Source organism: Cricetulus griseus, chromosome 2, assembly GCF_003668045.3.
Source record: "Cricetulus griseus strain 17A/GY chromosome 2, alternate assembly CriGri-PICRH-1.0, whole genome shotgun sequence".
Taxonomy (NCBI): domain Eukaryota; kingdom Metazoa; phylum Chordata; class Mammalia; order Rodentia; family Cricetidae; genus Cricetulus; species Cricetulus griseus.
In genome coordinates, this window is record NC_048595.1 from 282,760,305 (window position 1) to 282,780,790 (window position 20,486).

General features: G+C 41.6%; 1 protein-coding gene across 4 annotated transcripts in view; it reads right to left on the bottom strand.

Moving 5' to 3' along the window:
• Syne1 (spectrin repeat containing nuclear envelope protein 1) overlaps positions 1-20,486 on the bottom strand; it is a 453,101-nt gene that overhangs the window by 91,190 nt on the left and 341,425 nt on the right. For all 4 annotated transcript variants that reach the window (XM_035440411.1, XM_035440413.1, XM_035440414.1 and 1 more), the window contains 11 exons: positions 18,855-18,956; positions 15,947-16,066; positions 12,951-13,151; positions 10,115-10,288; positions 8,035-8,166; positions 6,750-6,946; positions 5,654-5,786; positions 5,095-5,277; positions 3,122-3,271; positions 1,800-1,976; positions 1,068-1,223 (listed from right to left, as the gene is read on the bottom strand). In XM_035440411.1, the coding sequence (XP_035296302.1) occupies positions 1,068-1,223; positions 1,800-1,976; positions 3,122-3,271; positions 5,095-5,277; positions 5,654-5,786; positions 6,750-6,946; positions 8,035-8,166; positions 10,115-10,288; positions 12,951-13,151; positions 15,947-16,066; positions 18,855-18,956 (1,725 nt within the window). The remainder of the gene's footprint in view (positions 1-1,067; positions 1,224-1,799; positions 1,977-3,121; positions 3,272-5,094; positions 5,278-5,653; positions 5,787-6,749; positions 6,947-8,034; positions 8,167-10,114; positions 10,289-12,950; positions 13,152-15,946; positions 16,067-18,854; positions 18,957-20,486) is intronic.

The following is a 20,486-nucleotide window of genomic DNA, read 5'->3' on the forward strand; positions in this document are numbered from 1 at the left end:
AATCTTAAAAGCAAATTTTTAAAACGCTGGCTTATTTTCCAGACCATATATATATATATATATATAGAGAGAGAGAGAGAGAGAGGGATATTTAAGAGATTATGATTATGGACTGAGCATAAAATAACATTAAAGAGTTGTTAATTTTGAGGAATATTGTGGTGATATAAACTATCTCTCAGAAATTATGTGAATAGTATATAGGAGTAAAATGATGCTGGGATGTTCACTAATATCTGTGTGTACATGATAGTTTGTAATAAATTTGCATATGTGTGTGTACATGCATGTGTGGTTGCACAAGTGTGTGTGTGTCACATGTGTGTTCACATGAAGGTTAGAAATTAATATCCAATGTCTTCCTTGATGTTCCTCCATCTTATATATTGAGGGAGGTCCCTCACTTGAATCCAGAGACAATGTTCAGTTGCTCTAACTAACCAGCTAGCTCTGGGGACCCCTGACTCCATCTCCTGAGTGTTAGCATTATAGGTGAGCCATCACACCCAACCCCAATTTATTTGGGTCCTGGGGAACCCAATTGAATCCTCACATTTGCATGGCAAGCACTTTACCCTCTGAGCTATGTCTTCAGTCTCTATATTGACATCTTTAAGGAAAAAAAATAATTTGGGTAAATGTACAAATGTATCTAAAATATTGGTAAGTATTAAATCTTATGGGATTCTGCACCTACTTATGTGAATAGTTGATCCTTTCTATAATCTCAAAACTTTAAAAACAGGTGATGGAGCCTAATAGAGTTGGAAGAAGAAAAACAAAAACTAACAAGGCATGAAGGTACAACAACTATAGTCCCAGTACCAAGAATACTGAGGCTAGAAGACTCCAGGTTTTAAATCAGCACTGGCTATATAGTAACTAACACTCTGCTCCAAAATCAAACAAATGACAACAAAACGACTACCTGACCAACCAGATCAGCCCATGTAATGAGTGTCAGAAGATGCAACTATTCAGAGTTAGCTCAGAACATTTGAGCCAGCAATGCCCTCTGCACAACCTTGAAGGTGTGAAGAAGCTCCCGAGCCACCTGGGCTTGTTACCTGACAGTCCTTCAGGGCATTCTGAACGGAAGTCTGGTCACCAATTTGCTGCTGCTGTTTGAGCTTCTTTTCCTGGTTTTCAAACCAAGCTTTCAAAGACTGTACACTATTTTCATACTCTGACCAAGACTCCAACAAGCCTTCCAGCAGCTGGATCTAAACAAACAGGAAGATACAAATTTAAAAAAAAAAAAAAAAAAACCAAACTTGTTTTAAAGTCAAATCCCTGAAACCAAAAAGATTACCCAATACAATTTCTTATGAGGGACAAGTTCTTGGGAGGCAATGGAGATATGGGAAGGACTATGCTAGAAGGACATCATATACTTACATGAAAATGGCCTTACAAAACTATGCATGATAAAATTAAAATGTGAGGAATGGAATGTCTTAAAATACAATCTATTGCCTGTCTAAATGAAGAAAATGAAGTTTACCAAATATCGATCGATAACTATTATGGGGGGGGTGACACTATAATTAACCTAAAGCAAAGGGAAGAAAAATAAAGAGGCATGGAAAAACAATCAGACATATGAAATGTTTAAGGAAGGGAGGGTGTGTAAGAGAAGAAGGGAACTAAAGATGTCCAGAGCTAGGTCACCTTCAGGGTGCTGTGGGAAGCTCTATCATGCTTCATCTAGCTACACCACGTGGGAAACGGTTTCCTGCCATCCTAAGCCTGTTGCTGGGGTGTACATCAGGATCAGAAGGACGGGCCATCTAACTCACCTTCTCACCCACTCGACCTTGCAAGAGCTGCCAACTTTTGTTCATGGCTCCAAGCTGCTCAGCAAAGTCGGTCTTATCGCTGCGCTTGCTCTCCACATCCTGGCTGCTGATCTGGAGTACTGACTGGTTCACAAAATCTGCCGTCAGCTGTTTGCAGTTCAGGTCTATCCTGAAACCCTAAGAGAGAGGCAAGAGACTCAGATGTAATGATAACTCTTTCCACCAGCCTCCTGAGTTCCTCTGCAACTTTAGGGCCCCCAAATAACACACAGAGATTAATATTCGTTACAATGCTGCTGGCCAATGACTAGGATTTCTTATTTGCTAGCTTTGTCTTAAGTATCAACCATAACCATTAATCTATATATTTTATATAAAGACTTATCTTATTGAGGACACCAGTGGCATGCATCCTCCACTCCCCGGGATCACATGGCAACTCCTCTTTACTACATTTCCCAGAATCCTCCTCTCCTAGTCCCACCTATCTTGTTTCCCTATTGGTCAACAGTGTTTTATTCATTGACCAAGAAGAGAGGTATACACAGAAGGACTTCCCCCATCACTCAAACAGCAAGCTTGCATGTGTAAGTCTTGGCATGTCCCAGGAGTTGTAAAGCCTTTGAGAACCCACATGTGACTGTTATCATTGCCATGATGTCATCCAAATGACACAGTCTTTGTTTCTTCACATGACTGGCTGGAATATGTATTCATTATGTTTATAAAACCACACACACATATAAATAGCATATACATGATCTGTAGAAATAAATTCCTTCAATATCTTTCACTGTGTTATAGTTTGGGTGTGTAATGTCCTCCATAGGTCCATGTGTTTGGACACCTGGTCCCCAGACAGTGATGCATCCTGATAATGTTATGGAACTTTAGCAAAGTAGAGCCTCTCTGGAAGACCTAGAGGGTATACATCACTGGGGACAGCCTTTGAAGCTGTACCGTGTGACCCCATTTCCTGCTCTCCATCTCTCTGCTTCCTGTGTGCGGATGTAACACAATTGGTCAGCCTCATGTTCCTGTTGCCAGACCTTTCCCTCCATTACAAACTGAATCCCCACTGGAACTGTTATCCAGGCAAACCCCTTCTTTCCTAAGTTGCAGTAGGCAGGGTATTTTATCACAGCAACACAAAAATAACTGACACAAAGTATTGTACTTCACATTTTCACACTCTTATTTTTGAGTGTTTCTGTCTGTTTACTGTGTGTGGGATAGATATATCCTAAGCCCTGGTATGAGTTTTTGAGCACCTTCAAATAAAAGTCTAAATATGTGAAAATGAAAAGTTCAGTGTCAGTTACCTTATATTTCTGAAGGTATTCGTGGATTGCCTTGTAACCTATTGCATTTTTTATGTCTTCTTCATCCTTCAGGATGACACTTTCCATGAGTGCAATCCAACTCATGACCTCAGAAATGGCATGGCGGGAAGGCAGCTTGTCCATCTGGAGCTGTGAGAGTTGAGATAGAATTGAGTCCCAAGCATTAAAATTCAGACCCAATCTCTGTCAACACAGTGGTTCTCAACCTTTCTAATGCTGTGACCCTCTAATACAGTTCCTCATGGTGTGGTGACCCCCAATCATAAGATTATTTTTATTGATACTTTGTAACTGTGATTTTGCTACTGCTATGAATCATACTGTACGTGTCTGTGTTTTCTGATGGTCTTCAGTGACCCCTGTGAAAGGATCTTGTACCCGCAAAGGGGTCTCGACCCACAGTGAGAACTGCTGTGTTAACAGAAGAACCATCTGCAGATTTCTACCAACACAGCCCTTTATATTTTCCAGGTCTCTGAAGCTTGACACATGAGGCAAACACAGTAACACTAGCCCCCTAATACTCACTTGACATCTAATACCATCTGCATTGCATAAATATTACCTATTAATCAAAACACCAGCAAGAAAACATATTCTTACTTTATAGCTACTTTTATGAGTTTTTTTTTTAAAAAAAACCTTAACTACAAAACATTCAACAGATGTATTTTATTAATTATCTTGTAAAACCTTTGGTATTATGACTCAGGATTACTAAAAGAAGGAAGAAAAACACCACACTGAAAGATATCATTTTCTCTGCTTTCTGACTCCCTCATATTTATTCCTAAGATCCAATTTCCTGAGTATTTAAGATATACTTGATTTCTGAACTTTACTTCATATGCCAAACAAGTATGCATATTATGATTACAATGGTTTGCAAAACAAAACAATCATTTAAATACATTTAAATCAAAATTGTCCGGTATGTGGTGAGTCATGCCTATAATGCCCCCAGCCCTCTCAGAGGCTGAAGCTGGAGGATCACCACAAACTCAAGACCATCGAGCCTACAAGGTAAGATCATGTCTCCAAATATACATAAAATTAGATATATATGATCTAATTCTATGTGGTACTGAAAGGAACAGAGAAAGATGGGATTGTTCTTCTCTTGTAGGAAAGTTAGAGCTGATTGAAGAGAAACCAGTTGTGTACTGAAAACATTTATCATACCTGATCTACAGTGATGAATGCTAAAGAGACAAAAAGATTAACATGTTCCAAGGTTCCAGGTAGGTTAGACATATTACCAACCAGAATATAGTCATGAGCTAAATACCATTGCTCAGTGTGTAGTAGCCTGTGTCTATTTCTCAGTTTGTGGTAAGTACACTCTGATGTTTGAATAATGACAAAATGGACCAAGGACCTATTTATCAGATACAATAGTGGGCTCAAAATGTAATGACAAATGAAGGAGCCTGTGCCTAGCTCTCAGTCTGTGATAAGTATATTCTGATGTCCAAACAATGACAAAATAGACCAAGGACCTATTTATCAGACCCATTTGCATGCCTGTTGCAAACAATGTGAGACTGTTATTATATTGAGTAAGATCCAATTTCCTTGTTGGATGTAAGATGGCAGATCTTCTATGCATGTTATATGTCTTCACAATTTTATGAGGTTCCTATGTTTTAGCCATGATATGTCAGTTTAAAGAAGGTCAAAGTTTTCAAGTCAAGTTTCCAACACACACACACACACACACACACACACACACACACACACACACACACACACGAGAGAGAGAGAGAGAGAGAGAGAGAGAGAGGGGGGAGGGAGGGAGGGAAGGGAGGGAGGGAGCTTTCAGAAGAAATGCTGTCTGAAGAGGGATTTGTGGAATACACAGCAGGGAGAATAGACAAGCCCTGGTTAACTCTAACTCACATTTATATGGTAGAAGTCAACTGTTACCAAATAAACCAGTTTTTTCTCGGTACCTGGTGGAGCTTCTCCTGCACCACAGGAATGCTTGTCAGTAGATCAGTCCACTGGCTGTCCATGCGGGACAGCTCAGCACGCAGGGCAGCTGTGTCCACTTTCTTCAGTCGAAGAAGTTGATTTCCAGTGCTCATGACTGATGATTTCAGGGAAGACTTGGCATCTACCTCTTTAGAGAACTCCTTAAAAAACCAAAAGTCACAGTGTTCAGTTTAGCATCAAATCCTTGGACCTTTCCATTGAAGGACAGAGACCAACTTAGAGTACAGACCAGTTATATCCTCATATCAGGGCTCAGTCATGTGGAGATCTTTGGAGACAATCAAATGCACCACACCTTTTCCTCCAAAAGAGGCTAATCCATTACCTGAAAACTAACTGAAAGAGGCAACCTGGGATGCCAATTGTCTGCATGAATACTAGACACACAAAGTTAACCTCAAAATTGTCTCTGACAATTTAGCTTCTCTTCTGTGTCTGTTGGCTTCCTGTGTACTGTTCCTTGAGTCCAGGCTGAGAAACAAAATGAGATCACCTGTTCTAAGTTCCTAGACTTACCAGGAAAGCGTTGAGATGGTCCCGGACCATTTCCAGCTCTTGTGGGACAGTCACAGACTGCTGAGTCCAGAAGGCCAGCCTGTCCTTTGCGGACTGTAGCCAGTGCATCAGATCTGCAGCCTCACTCTGATACCTTCAAGCACATGAGAGAGTCTTTTAATGAAATATCCAGTCTCCATTGTCTGTTGTCAGTTAAAAAGAGAGCCCCCAGAAGACTCAGAAGAAAAGTATATAAGGTGGGTGCTCTGAAATTCTTTTCTTTGTATATTTATATCTTACATCTGTCCTGGTTTCAGTGCCCCCATTGCTAAGTTGGAAATAAGAATATCTTTCTCTTTCCTTGGATTGATGCAAAGGTGACAAAAGAAACAATGCTTAATTCAGTAAAATACAAATAAGTGCCTCCCGTGAATACTTCCCATTAGAATTTCATTGTAAAATATTCCCCCAGTTGGTCCCCAGTCGGTGTCACTATATGGAGAGGTGAGAAGAACTGGAGGAGAGATTAACATGACGAAGAAGTCAAATGAAGCTACCCTTGAAAGGCAGCATGTCACACAACAGAAAGATACACACACACACACACACACACACACACACACACACACACACACCCCTACACTTCCAGGTAGATAGATATCTATATATATGGTGTGATGTCTCTTATGTCACCTGTTCCTGTCACCAGGACTCAATAGATCCGACTGATTTTGGTCTGAAACCTCTGAAATAGTGAGCCAAGATAACTATTGCTTCTGATAAATTGTTCTTCTCAGCAAGGCAATCTCAGGTATTTCCCATGGCCCATGAGGGAGAATACTCCCACTTAGCACTGTCCCTGTCTCTAAGGCTTTGAAGCGACTAAACAAGTAGGAGGGCAAGCAGCGTCAGCAGCATGGGGCACTGCTCACCCCAGTAACTTTAATCACACATTTAAAATAAGCCAGAAGCCCATTGGGAACCCTCTGGTGGCCTTTATTTTCCAAACTATGCCATTTTCTAAATGTGCATATCTTTTCCAAGCCCAGCATCTACCAGCCTTAGAAGTACACCACAGAACTCATCAAAAACGCAGGCCAAATGCTCATCCTATTACCTGGTCCAGTGTTTCAGTATGGTCTCCAGTCTGTGAAGTTCCTTGGACACTTTGTTGCTATTGTTGAGCCAGCGCTCTCCAAGCTGATTGAGCTGGCTTTCAAGATCTGAGCAGCTGGTGGACATTAGAAGTCGCTTTCCATCATCTAACACTTGATACAATTTGGGCTGGTACTCGTTAAGACTGGATTTCAAATGCTAAAACGATTGATGACATTGGTTTAAAAGCTTGACTTGGTGTAGCTTTTATCCCTGAGCATTATAATTTCTCTGATCTTTATAATATTGATATTGTTTGTTATCAATCATAAATTATCTTCACTCTGCTGCTCTGAAAACTTTAAAATGTATCAAAATATAGATGTTTTCTCTTTGGATGTGTTTACATCTGTCAGGATTAATTATCTCTAAAACAGTGTTACACCAAAATAAACTATTAAAAAAAAAAAGCTTGGTAGAAATGCTTTGGGAATGGTTTCAAAATGAACTCACTTGTCACAGAATATTGTCTATTTGTCATTTAACTATAATCCATCACCTAGCAGCCATCATCTATTATCTAACTTCATATCTATCTAGCTGTCTGTCTGTCTATCTATCTATCTATCTATCTATCTTCTATTTATTTTACAGAGCCGAGAATCTAGCTCATGGCACCTTGATTATCAAGAAGGCCTCTATCACACTAATGAGCTATATAGTTCACACAAAGAAAGATTTTTTTAAAAAAATAAGAAATTCTAATTATACCCAGTGGGTCATATAAACACACAAAAGGCATGAAAGTAGGAGAAACACTTGTTGAAAACAAGGGTTTTAGCAAGCCTTCGATAGAAGGGATAAGAGAGGGGAAATGTGAGGAGGTGGAACTAAAACTCATTGTATAATGTATAAAACCATCAAGCAGTAATAAAAAATATAGTCAGTTGGTAGTGGTGCATGCCTTAATCCCAGCACTGGGGAGGCAGAGGCAGGTGGATCTCTGGGAGTTGGAGGCCACCATGGTCTACAGAGAGAGTTCCAGAGCTATTACACAAAGAAACCTTGTCTCAAAAAAACAAAATAGATAAATAGTAATAATAATAATAATAATAATAATAATAATAATAATAATATACTATAAATAATACAAACACAATCTATGCACATACATGGATTTTAGTAACTTTAAAGAAAAGTAAAAGACTTAATGAAGTTTAAACTTGTTTGTTAAACTTGTTTAAATTCTGTTAAAACTATTGGCAAATTTCTAAAGGAAACATTGTTATTCATCTTGGAAGCCAGACCTGGTAGAGACTTGTCCTTTCCACAAGTCTGTCCTCGCTCTCCTCCACTAGGCCCACACTTGGGATGCTGCTTTCAACCATCTCCAGCTGTCGGCTGAGCTCCTGGCGACTCTCATCCAGTTGGGACCACATCTACAAACACAACAGTAATTACTGGAATCCCACACTCAGGAAGCTGGTGAGATCACAAGTTCAAAGACAGCCTGGGCTATGAGCAACAATGGGTCTCAGAGAAAACGAAACAAAACCAAGCAAACAACATCCAAAAAAAGGGGTAGTCAAGTAGTAACAGGAAAGTTTAGTTGGCATTTGTTTGGGGAAACAAAAGGTGGCTCTAAAGCAAGTGATGTGATGGTGGCCCTTAAAAAAAAAGTGTGCAGGCCTCTCTCTCTCTCTCTCTCTCTCTCTCTCTCTCTCTCTCTCTCTGTGTGTGTGTGTGTGTGTGTGTGTGTGGTGTATGTGGTGGGTGTGGGTGTGGGTGTGGGTGTGGGTGTGGGTGTGGGTGTGGGTGTGGGTGTGGGTGTGCGCGCGCACCTGCGCGCGCGCATGTGTACACACTACAATAATAAAAAGAGGTCATGAAATTAAGAGTTGGGGGACACAAGGGCATTGAAGGGGTGGAAATAATATAAATACAGTATTCATGTATAAAATTCTTTAAAAATGAAAAAAAGCTTAAAAAAAAAAGAAGGGAAAGAGGGGATAAACACAACTCCTAACATGTTTAAATGAAATGGGTGGGAAGAATAGGGAAACTGGGGCAGTTTAAGGCTACTGACCTAATAATTACTAACCAAAGGAGGGGACTGATCTGCCAGTGATTCACACAGGGTTCTGTGACTAATTACTTAGCCTCTGTGGAGAACCTATTTGGTGTTCAAAGTCATATGTTTGTGTGGAAGCTAAGACTCAATCCAGGTCTCTCTGAACCTACAGCATTGGTTTGCAAACTCTCTACAATAGAACACATAGTAAGCAACTTCAGCTTTGTAGATTAATTAATATCTATTGCAAGCAGTCGTGTCTGCCCATTGGATGAAGGCAGGAGATTAACAAACAAACCAATAAAGCTATTATGTCCAAATAGCCTTTACAAAGAACAGGCTGCACTTAGCCCAGGGGCCAACTCCCATTCTAGAATCTGGATCCTGTTAATAAATGGCATCCTTTTTTCTGATAATCTATAAGATCTAGTATTTAAAAGGCTGTTTGATTTCCTGTAGCGACATCATCCTGTGTTCTGATTGTCTTCTTGTTGCCTCATTGGACCACGATATCATCGAGGGCAGTCCTGGGAACATTTTTGTGTTTCCCTTGCCTGGGAATCTGGTGGCAACTTGAAAAATGCTGGATAAATAAATACTTGATTTCTTCACTTATGACGAATAAGCAAACGCAAGTGAACAGAATAGGGAATGGAATTTCTCAGGCAGAATAGCAAATTCCTAACTGGGACTAAGAACACAGCATATGGCAGCTAGAATCTGAACCTATATTTTGTTATTTCAGTTCAGAGTTTTGGGGATGTTGCTGATTTAATTTTTAATAGCATGTATATGTATGCATAGGTTCACATGGGTGCAGATGCCCACAGAGGATTCATGGGTAGTCATAAGCCTCCGAACTTGGTTACTAGGAACCAAACTCAGGTCCTCTGTAGGAACAGCAAGTACCCTTCTTAACCACTGGGCCATGGCTCCGGCCCCGTAAGTTGCTATTTTATAAATTAATCTCCATTTTTTTGTTCTCAGACGATAAAGATTTGTACCCAGATGGCTATCCTCTGGCTCCCAGAGTCCAGGGACAGGTCTTATTACAAAAACAATTGCATTGGAGACAGGGTCAGAGATATGTATTTTTCATGTTTCATGCTCTTAATTAGGTTTTTGGATTGAAGCTCAAGCCTTCAAGCTTCTTCACACATACTCTGAGGCCATTTAACTGACTCACAATAATGATGTATCACATACTGTATTTAAAGGAATGCAACAACACCGACCCATAGGAAAATATAATTCTGCACAAGAGAACCCAGTTAGCCCATTTTACAGTCAGTAAGATGCTACAAGAGTGATCTCACCTCTAGGATGTACTCAAGCTCCACGCCTCTCTTGTGAGCCTGTTTCAGCACAGCAGATGCCTGAGCCATGCGGTCTGTGTGCAACTGAGTTTCCTTCCCAGCTGCAAAGCCGATGATCTTTCTGAAGAGAGTTTCGGTCAGAATCATATGAGATTCCAGGCCCTGGAAGTATTCCTGTAAGTTTTGTCAGAAAGAAAGATCAGCAGCTCATTCAGACATCAGCTCCAGATAACTGTTTCAGCAGCAGAAGCTGATGACGGAGCACAGTTAACACGAAGCGAGTACCACCCCAGCCCCGCTGAACGCCATCGTAAGCAGGCACTATGTGCTTCTCACAGGGGCTTCTTGCAGAGTTAAGGCTCTGTGCTCCCAACTGGTCTTCCCTCTTGACTCCACTCAAGTACATCGCTGTGCTGTAGACACAGACTCCAAGAGTTCCTGCAGTCATCCCATGCACAGGGGCCCTGATATCAGTGACACAGTCACTGACCAGCCCTGCCACACTACTGGTCTCCTGTGTCTCTTAGACACATTAGTCCCCTCACCTTCATCTTCAGCTCTGCCACACCCTGATTTTCTTGAGTTGTTCTCATCTGGCACATCAGTGTCTCTCCTCCATGGCTGGGTTGAGATCGATTCTCCCAACTTACAGGCTATATGCCTTGCTTTTGATGTATTATTGCCCAGCATGGTTGCACATATAACAATTGGTTAACAGATATTTTAAATTTTCCTAGTATTTTACTTCCATGCAGCAGAACTGTAAACATTGCATGAACTGATACTATTGAAATATAGAAAGATATTTTTATAGAAAAAAAAAAACCTGAAAAATGGAAATGAGCTCTATTCTACCCCATTTCCTGTGCCCAGGACCATGGATAGAACTGAAGGACTGGAAATTGATAAAAGCAGACATTGAGTTCTTATTATCTGGCGGCACCATAAATTCTTAATCCGATTCGTGTCATCCTTATGACAACTCTGAAGCTCTGTGAAATACTTTTATCTATCATTTTACAGGTGATAACGGAGAGCCACTCAGTCTATGTAGCTGGCATGAGGTCACCCAGTAGAGTAGAGCAGAGTTGGGTTCTAATTCCCATCATATGACTGTGCCTGTGCTTCTCACAAACACTGCAGAGGTGTCCCACAGAGCATAAACAAGACTGGAGGAGTAGACGTAGCAACATCACCATCATAACTGTTTGTTGTGCTAAGAATCAAAACCAGGACCAATGAACATTAGGTAACCACGCTACGCCCGAGGTATATCAGCAGCCTGTGCTGTTTTATTATTCTGTTTACTTATTATATTATCTGAGATAATATCTAATGTATTCACTCCTATTGAATTTGCTCTTTAGCCTAGATAGGCCTTAAACTTGAAATTCTTTCAGCTTCCACCTCCCAAGTAGCTAGGATTACAAATCTGTGACATTAGGCCCAGCTTAGAATCATTGTTTTTAACCATCATTAGTTGATGAAATACTCGGATGGTTAGAAAATACTATTAATCCTAACCTGCCCTGAGAGTTGACTTGCTTTCAACACAAGCCTACCGCCCACGCTGGCCTTGGCCTCGTTTCCCATGGCCAAAGGGTCCCTCTGTTCAGCCCCAGGAGCAGCTACAGTCTACTCTTTTTGAGAACTCTTCCCTAACTGAGTATCTTTTCTCCCTTATTCTATTGCTCCTTGATCCTAGTTTCCCTTCTGGAATAACTCAGAGTAATCTTTTATTGCTATGGTCAGATTTGAGAAAAAACAGCTGTGAACTTTAAAGCAATGTTTTCATGGCCAAATGATAAGGCTTTAATAAATCATAAAACTTTTTGGATGGAAAACCTCTGGGAAAAAAATTAGCAAAGAAAGTACCCCTCCCCCCACCAAGTCCACCATAATATAACCCACCAGAGAGCCACACAACAGAAGAATGTTAATCATCTAAAACGCAGTGAGATTGTTTTGTTTTCCTTCAGGGAATTCTCATAGCCTGGGAGGCTGAGTTTGTGACCTGGTAAGCTTTGCACAGTCATTTCTAAAAGTTTGTTATGTTATAAGTGTGTGTGTGTGTGTGTGTGTGTGTGTGTGTGTGTGTGTGTGTGTGTGTGTGTGTGTGTTAAACACACATTTATTCACTAAGGAGAAATGAACCTGAGCTTCTCTTGGGAACACACTGATGGCGCAATCTTGAGGTTCCCAAGTCTGATTGCGTGGTAAAAGTTCTCGTCATGCCCAGGAAAATCTCAGAGGCCAACAGCAAATGCAGGAGAATGTGCTCAAGGGCCAGGAGAACTGAATGACGCAAGTAACCGACATCAACTCCATCTCAAAGCTGAGTGGGCAGCGCTGTGTTCCCAGAGTGGGGTGAGGAAGTCTACTAGGCCAGGACAATGAAGGGTAGAGGGAGCATGAAGGACCAGGTGGACAACAAGCCCTAAAGGATACATAGGGGACCATGTAAATTTCAGCTTATGCCTTTAATTCCAGCTCTTAGGAGGTGGAGGCTGGGAGAACAGAAGTCCAATGTTTCCTCAGCTATATAGTGAGTTTGAAGCCAGATTGCTACATAAGACCCTGTCTTTAAAAAATGGTGAATCTGCATCTACTAAAGAAAAGCTTTGAGCGTCTCCTTGGCTATATTTATGTTTGAAGATAGTTGGCTTAATAATCATGGAGAATGGATAAGTAATTATTTCTTAAATTTATAAATTCATAAAAGCATACCCTTTACCATTTCTCTTTATTCATGCTAGTGGGTTTGGACAAATATATTAGGTTATCCCCCCACCTACATAAGGGATTGACAATATGCCATTTCCTGCTCTCTTCTTACCTTGTGCTTGTCTAGCAGTTGTTGAATTTCTTCTTTGGAGGACACAATGATTTTCTGGTCCCCTGCCATCTTCTCTTGTCCCGTGTCCAGCAGGTCTGCCAGATCTTGCAAGGCCCTGTCATACTGACTCTTGAGTGCCAGGTTCTGGTTGAGGCTGCTCCTCCGGGAACTGATGGTCACCAACAGCTCATCATACATGTCCTGAGAAACAGAGGGTTCCACACTAGTCTCAGTCACAGAGCTGCAGTACCAGGCCCATCACCATCAATACCCCACCAAGGACATGCCTCCCCACAAGAGCACCCCCCGGGACTCTGCGTGGAAGCAGGCTGCCTGTCTTCTGAGCCTCACTTGGAAACTCAAAATAAATAAATAATAAATAAAAAATAAACAAATAAAGAAATGGACACTCAGTGACATCTCTCTCCACATCTTTAATATATATGCACAGTATTGTGGCTTTCCTGAGGCTTGATCTTTGATTAAGTTCTTCTGGTAATCACGTTTGGCAATCTTACATACCCCCTCCTGTTTTCAATTTGATTTTGCTCTTAATGAACAAATCATAAATCACACAAGGAGAACTGAAGAAAATGAACTAAATTCACAAAGATTTAAGAAAGTAGTGACTAGGGTGAAGGATAAAAGAAGTGACATAATGTGGAAAGACTACAACTGTGTGTAGAAAAGTAAAAATTAGAGTCTTAGGCCAAGTATTCATATACAATTTATAATGATTAGAAAGTAAAAATATAGGGCTCACAATGTAGCTTTCCTGTCCAGCACTTGCCTAGCAGGCACTGGGACTTGGGTGTGATCACCATGGCATGTGCATACACATACACACACACACACACACACACACACACACACACACACACACACACACACACACACACACACAGCTTAACTTTTCAAGATTCTAAGCAAGGAGCAAGGGCTAGAGAGAGGCTTGGGCAGTTACCAGCACTGGCTGCTCTACCAAAGGAACCATCACCCACTCAGTGGCTCACAACCAACTTTAACCCCAGTCTGTGGGGATCCAATGCCCTCTCCTGGCTTCTGTGCCACTAGGCACACAGATGGGTGCATAGACATATATGTAGCCCAGACACCCATACACATAAAAACTAAAATAAATAAAAAAGATTCCAAGCCATCTAAAACAAAGTATTTCCTAGAAATGACTCATGAGGTAATTTCCTGACTGTCTCCTCAAGCTGTTGAATATCCGTGATGGGATGTGGGGCTAAGATGCTGAAAATGTCCACAAGGTGAAGACAGGTGTCATAGAAAAGCTGATTCTCATTGTTATCATGATCTTAATGTTTATTTAATCTTACAGTAAATGAATAGAGTATCTCTCACATTTCTGCCTGCTAAATGGTATCAGGTTTTGGACCAATCACCTTTCAAACAAAGAGCTCCAAAACAAGGGACTTAATGTGAGCAGCAAAACCTACAGACTTACGGAGCAAGGATTCTGCCAAATGTGGTGAAGTAAACAACTATTTAATCTGGAAAGACGTTTTAGGAGATGGTGAGACACCAAACAAAATTTACTGGAGGCATATGGACCTGATTAAAGCATCCATCACCCTGAGGTGGGGCAGCCAAACCATTCAATCTGGGAAAGTTCAACTTGAATGCTTATTTACGGCTATGACGTTCGATTCCTACACCTGACGCTGAAGCACTGTGGGAAAACGATCTGAAAGAAGGGCAAGAGGGTGGGGGAGGTTTGTCCTGTGACATTTCCAAATGCTAGCCAGAGCCCTGAGGTAGTCAAACTGAGAGCAACTCCTTGTTTATAAGAGCTGTTATATTTTCTCCAGCAGAGGACTTGAGACTTTGTGCTTGGTTCAGCAACGTCCCCAGAGGGTTCCACAGTAATACCCAGAGTGTGTGCAGCTACGCCCAACTAACACATATTACATATTTTAAAAATACAGTTTGTTGGGTTGGAGAGATGGCTCAGAGGTTAAGAGCACTGACTGCTTTTCCAGAGGTCCTGAGTTCAATTCCCAACAACCACATGGTGGCTCACAACCATCTGTAATGAGATCTGGTGTCCTCTTCTGGTGTGCAAGCATGCATGCAGATAATTGTATACATAATAAATAAAATTTTTTAAAAAATAGTTTGTTTTCTATAAGGTGTTAAAGTTCACTGATCTGGGGAGGTATTTCAGTTTTGTCTTTCTATCACATGTGTAAGTTCTGCCTAGGTATCAGAATTAATGCTACATGGTATTTTTTTTTTTTTGACCCTGAAAAGTAATGGAAAATTTGTTTGGGTTTCACAACTTTCTAAGCTTTGTGGCCGTTCTGGAGTTGAACATCTGTGTTACATCCCATCATGTGTGCCAGATAAACTCCCACTTTGCAAACCACATCCTAAAATGTCTTGCCTTGGACATTTACTCTGTTCAATTGTCCCTAGGAATATATTACAGTATTGAACTAAAATCCTCTCCCCTTTAATCTTGCTGGGTGGGAGCTATAACAACAATTAATCTTCAAGAGCAGAAATAAATATATGCAACCACTGAAATATATCGTGGGGTTTAGACATCATCATAAGAGCACATGTCAGAAAAAATACGAATGTTAGGAGCATGAAAATATATAATTCATTCTATTGTACTAAAAATGGCCAAAAGTTCGGAAATTTTTCCTTACTTGTACATAAAACTTAAAATCTAAATGACATGACATGATTTTTCCAGAATGACATGACTTTTGTTTTAGAAATTTCCAAGAGAAGCTGGGCCGTGGTGGCACATGCCTTTAATCCCAGCACTCAGGGAGGCACAGATAAGGCAGATTGCTGTGAGTTCAAGGCCAGCCTGGTCTACAGGGTGAGTTTCAGGACAGCCAGAGTTACACAGAGAAACCCTGTCTCAACCTGCCCCTCCCACTCCAAATTTCCAAGAGAATAGTTGGTTTTAAATCAGATGGGCCACTGAGGCTGAGGGGAGCCCTTGAAGATGATACCTGAAGTTTGGAGAGTTCTTGCAGGGCTGGCTGCTCCACCTGCAACTTGTCACCGCGACGCTTCAACTCAGAGATTCCGCCGTCCAGCTCCCTCAGTCCCTCTTCAGCCTGCTGTATGGCCTAGGTAAGATTTACAACATCTTGTTCAGACTCTGAGGAATAAGTCTACCCTATAGGAGGTGAAAGTTTGACTGTTTGGTCTACCACTACCCCTAAAAATGATTTTAAATACATTAGAAGAGACTAACTTCAATAAAACATAAAAACCATCACCACATACTACCGGAAAAAAGAAAAGGCCCTTTACTATATTACATGTCAGCCATCTTAGGCAAGGAGGTAGGGTAGAGTTAGGCCACAATGGCCGCCTTAAGCAAGGGAATGTGTGGATAACCACCCCTACTCAGGAAGTTGGATCCTACTCATGTAGGATCCAGTGTGAACAAGGTATGTCCTTGAGATGTCTAAGGGGCCAATGGCTTCCTGAAACTCCATGGAGCATCACTGGAGACCATGCCAGTGTGACAACAGGGATGCAGGAGGGAAGCTTGGTCAAGGAGTGGCTGGTCCTCACTGGGAAATGGAAAAACAAGTTAGTAGGGATTCAAGTGGCTGAGCCATGTCTGCCCAATGTGAGGTCTATAGAAAGAGGAGAGCATATCCTACACTTCAAGGAGCTCAGAGCCTTGTCAGGATGCCAGTAGAAAACAAAACGGATCTAAGTAATAGGCAGTAAACTTCATGATGCAGCTCATCTCTGGTAGAGGGAGGTACCAGACCAGCAGATCCTGGTCTAAGTAGGCTTTTGGAAGAAGTACAACCCAGTTGCCCTTGACAATGAGAAGAGTCTGGACTACAGATGGCAGATGAAATATATGTCCACTTTTTCCTTTCTTGAACCCTCTCTGCAACAATTAGCAAATATTTGGTTTTTGGAGCGCTTTCCTCTCTAAGTCTGCTGGGGCCAGGAAACTGGGAAGACTATAAGCCCAACACATTTTCAAAGTTAGAATTTGGGCAAGTACATGAAATTTTACTAAGCCTGAGAAAGCTAACCTAGCCGAGGAACTGTGCCCAAAACATCTAGTGCATCGGAAGCCTCAGCGACTCAGAGGATAGAGACAGAGAGCTGGGGCAAAACTGCTAAGAGAATGAAATCCCCAGTCCCAGCTGCGTGTCACAGTGCCCTTTCCTTCTAGGTGAGAGCTCGAAGCTTATTATCTGGGGAAGGAAGGGGGCTTTCTAGACTAAGGGGTAACAGATGTGATGACAGGCTTAAATGCTGGGTTAAAAGAAAAGAACTAGAAGTGGTGGCTCATGACTACAGTCCTGACACTTGGGAGGCAGCTCACCTACATTGCAACACCCTGGGGAGGAAGGAAGGAAAGAAGGGAGGGATGAAGAGGCAGCAGGGAAGGGGAGGAGGGATGGAGAGAGAAAGAAGGGAGGGAAGGAAGAAAGGAAGGGAGGGAGAAAAGGAGAAGAAAAGGAGTGAGAGATGAAATGGAGAAAGGGAGGGAAGACAGAAAATGGGGTGTGGAAATGAAAAAAAAAAAACATGGTACATGAGGCCTCAAGTCCACTTGGCCTTAGGAAGGGCTGTGGTCTCTCCTCTACTGTCTAGAGAGAGGAGGATGTGTAAGACCAACTGAGGAAGCTTAACACTTGAACAGAAAGATCCATCCAACAAATGGAGTACGAATCTCCTCTGAATTGTTAAGTTTCAATGTTACTTCAGGTCCCTATTCAACTGTTTAATCCCCCAAGCCAGATGTAAACAGACAACAGAAGATGACCCTGAAATCAACAATACCCAACGTGACACACAGAGATGATGGCAGCAAACAAATAAAGGGACCCAGGGGAACCAGATTTTTATGGAAAAAAATCAACCCCAAGCATGAAACCATGTGTACATCCAGGTATATTACAGAAAAGAATGCATCTGTTTACAGAAAGAACAAGGTATTAACAAAAGAGACAGGAAGAAAAAGATCTCTCAAAAAGATAATTAGAGCACTGGACAAGGTTTATAATATCTCATTGAAGAGAGTTTCACAAGAGGAGGCAGATGAAAGTTAAAGAAATCATTTGAAAAGTTTTCAAAATGGAAAGACAGAAATCCAACCAAAAGAGCCTACTGAGTTCCCAGCCCAGGGGATAAAAATAGGCCCTGCCCGAGGCAGGCAATTGTGATATTTCAAACCCCTGGGGACCTTTGGGAATTAGAAGGATTTTTGGTTTCTCAAGTCAGCATTGGAAACAAACATCTACAGACTGAGAGAAATTTATGTCTGACCCGGAGTTCTATAAAAATTCCCAACAGAAAAATAGGAGCATAGAATAAGAACATTTTCAGGGACCGAGAAGGTGGCTCAGTGGGTAAAGGGATGGACTGGCAAAATTGATAACCTTATTTCAGACCCCTAGAAACCACATAAAGCCAGACACATGGCAGGTGTTTGTAATCAACATTCTTCCACAGTGAGGTGGGCGGGGGAGACAGGGAAAGGCCTGGAAGCTCACAGGCCAGCTAGCCTGGTTTGTTCAGCAGTGAATACCACAAGAGGCCCACTTCAAATAAAGTGAAAGGTGGGGACCCACACCTGAGATTGTCCTCTTCCTTTCCTATGTCATGGAGATCATGTTTGATCTCATTTTGGAGTAGCAAATTCCTTCAGGACAGTAGCCATCACTGACGTCACTTCTGAACCCACATTCCATAGATGCATGCAGAGGTGACCAAGTCAGTATCATTGGGCACATTATTCAAACCCAGTATTGGCACTCAAAATACAATGAATAAAAATGCTATGGTTTGCCATTAATCAGTCAAAGAACATTTGTTATCCCCAAGCTATTCTGGGACTTACTTGTACATGCCTATATCTAGGACAGTTGTACACACCTGTATCTGTTCCACAATGGGCCGTTCGAACACATTTGCCAGTTTCTGCAGAGTGATGTATTTGTTGTCAGCTAATGATGTAAACAGCACCTTCAGGTCATTCTGGGGAATGGAAAGCAATGGAAAGACAACATGTGAAACAAAGGAATAGAAATGGTTAAAGGTACATAGAGATTCATAGAGATGATACATAGACGTCTCTCTGTCTCTGAATGTTATGTAGCCGTTTCCTCCAAGATGCTAATCTTCTAACTGGGGGGGAAGAAAGTTAAAAGGGTGGTGAAACAACAACATGTTCCAAGAGAAGGTGAAAAATCCCACCCTATAAGGAAGCACACTGAGACAGAAATAAACAACTTAAAGGTTTCAGGAAGTTCCTGAAACTGAACAGATACACTAGGTCCCTTCCTCACCTCAAGCATATTTAAGTAATAAGGACTGCTGGGTTGGGCTTTGGTAATAGAGCTGTCTGTCAATTCTGATGCTCTACGTAGCCCTTCAGCCATATTCCTAAAAGTACTCCAATAAAACTCACTGGTTCACCATTAGACCTTGATGTCATCGTTACTTTGGTCTGTCATTCATTTCCCCCTGGGGCAAGTAGGCATTTGTTCACATATCCCCAGAATTCAGTGTCACAAGCATTGCGGGAATTTCTTCCAGGACCCTTTGCAGATATCGAACTCCAGGGATGCTTAAGTCCTTTATATAAAGCCACATAGTGCTGTATATAACCTGTGCATATCCTTCCAGATACTTTATTTCTAAAAACTTTCTATTTTGGGCTTGTAAATTTTTGTTGTTGTTTTGTTTTGTTTTGTTTTTTGAGACAGGGTTTCTCTGTATTGCTTTGGAGGTTGTCCTGCAACTTGCTCTGTAGACCAGGCTGCCCTCGGACTCACAGAGATATACATGCCTCTGCCTCCCAAGTGCTAGGATTAAAGGCATGTGCCACCAACACCCAGCTGTAAAATCTATTTTTAATCTTAAAACTTTTAAACTTTATCTATTTTTAATTTATGTGTGTGTGTGTGTGTGTGAGCATGAGTGAAGATGTCCAGAAAGGTCAGAGGGGGGTAGCAGATGCCCTGGAACTAGAGCAACAAGGATCAGTGAGCAGCTTCAGCAAGAGGTCTCAACTTGAGGATTATATTCCCAGAAGTAGAGGCTAAAGGGGTCTTTTCCTTTTTTCTTTCTGTTTTTGTTGTTGTTTCTCTTGTTTGTGGCACTGAGGCTTGAGCCCAGGGCCTCTGACATGCTAGGGATGTGTTCTCCCACTGAAGTATCACTTCAGCTCTCCTTTTGTTTCAATTTTCTTTTGAGACCAAGTCCCCGCTAAGATGCCGGGACTGTCCTCATCTTGCAATCCTTCGCCTCAGACCTGAAAACTGAGACCAAAGGCCTGTGCCACCGGGCCTGGTTCTCTCTCTCGTGAGTATCACAAATGCAGATAAGGAGTTGAGTGTTCATCACGGGCTGAAGCTTAGCTTACAGCATCTTCTTCAGGGGGTCATGGACTGAGAGAGCACATTCCCCAATCAAGAATATGAAAATCTAATTTCCTCAGAGTGAGTCTCAATGAGGAATCCACTCTTAAGGTCGGGCTATGTGCCCAGCAGCAGATGGCCACAG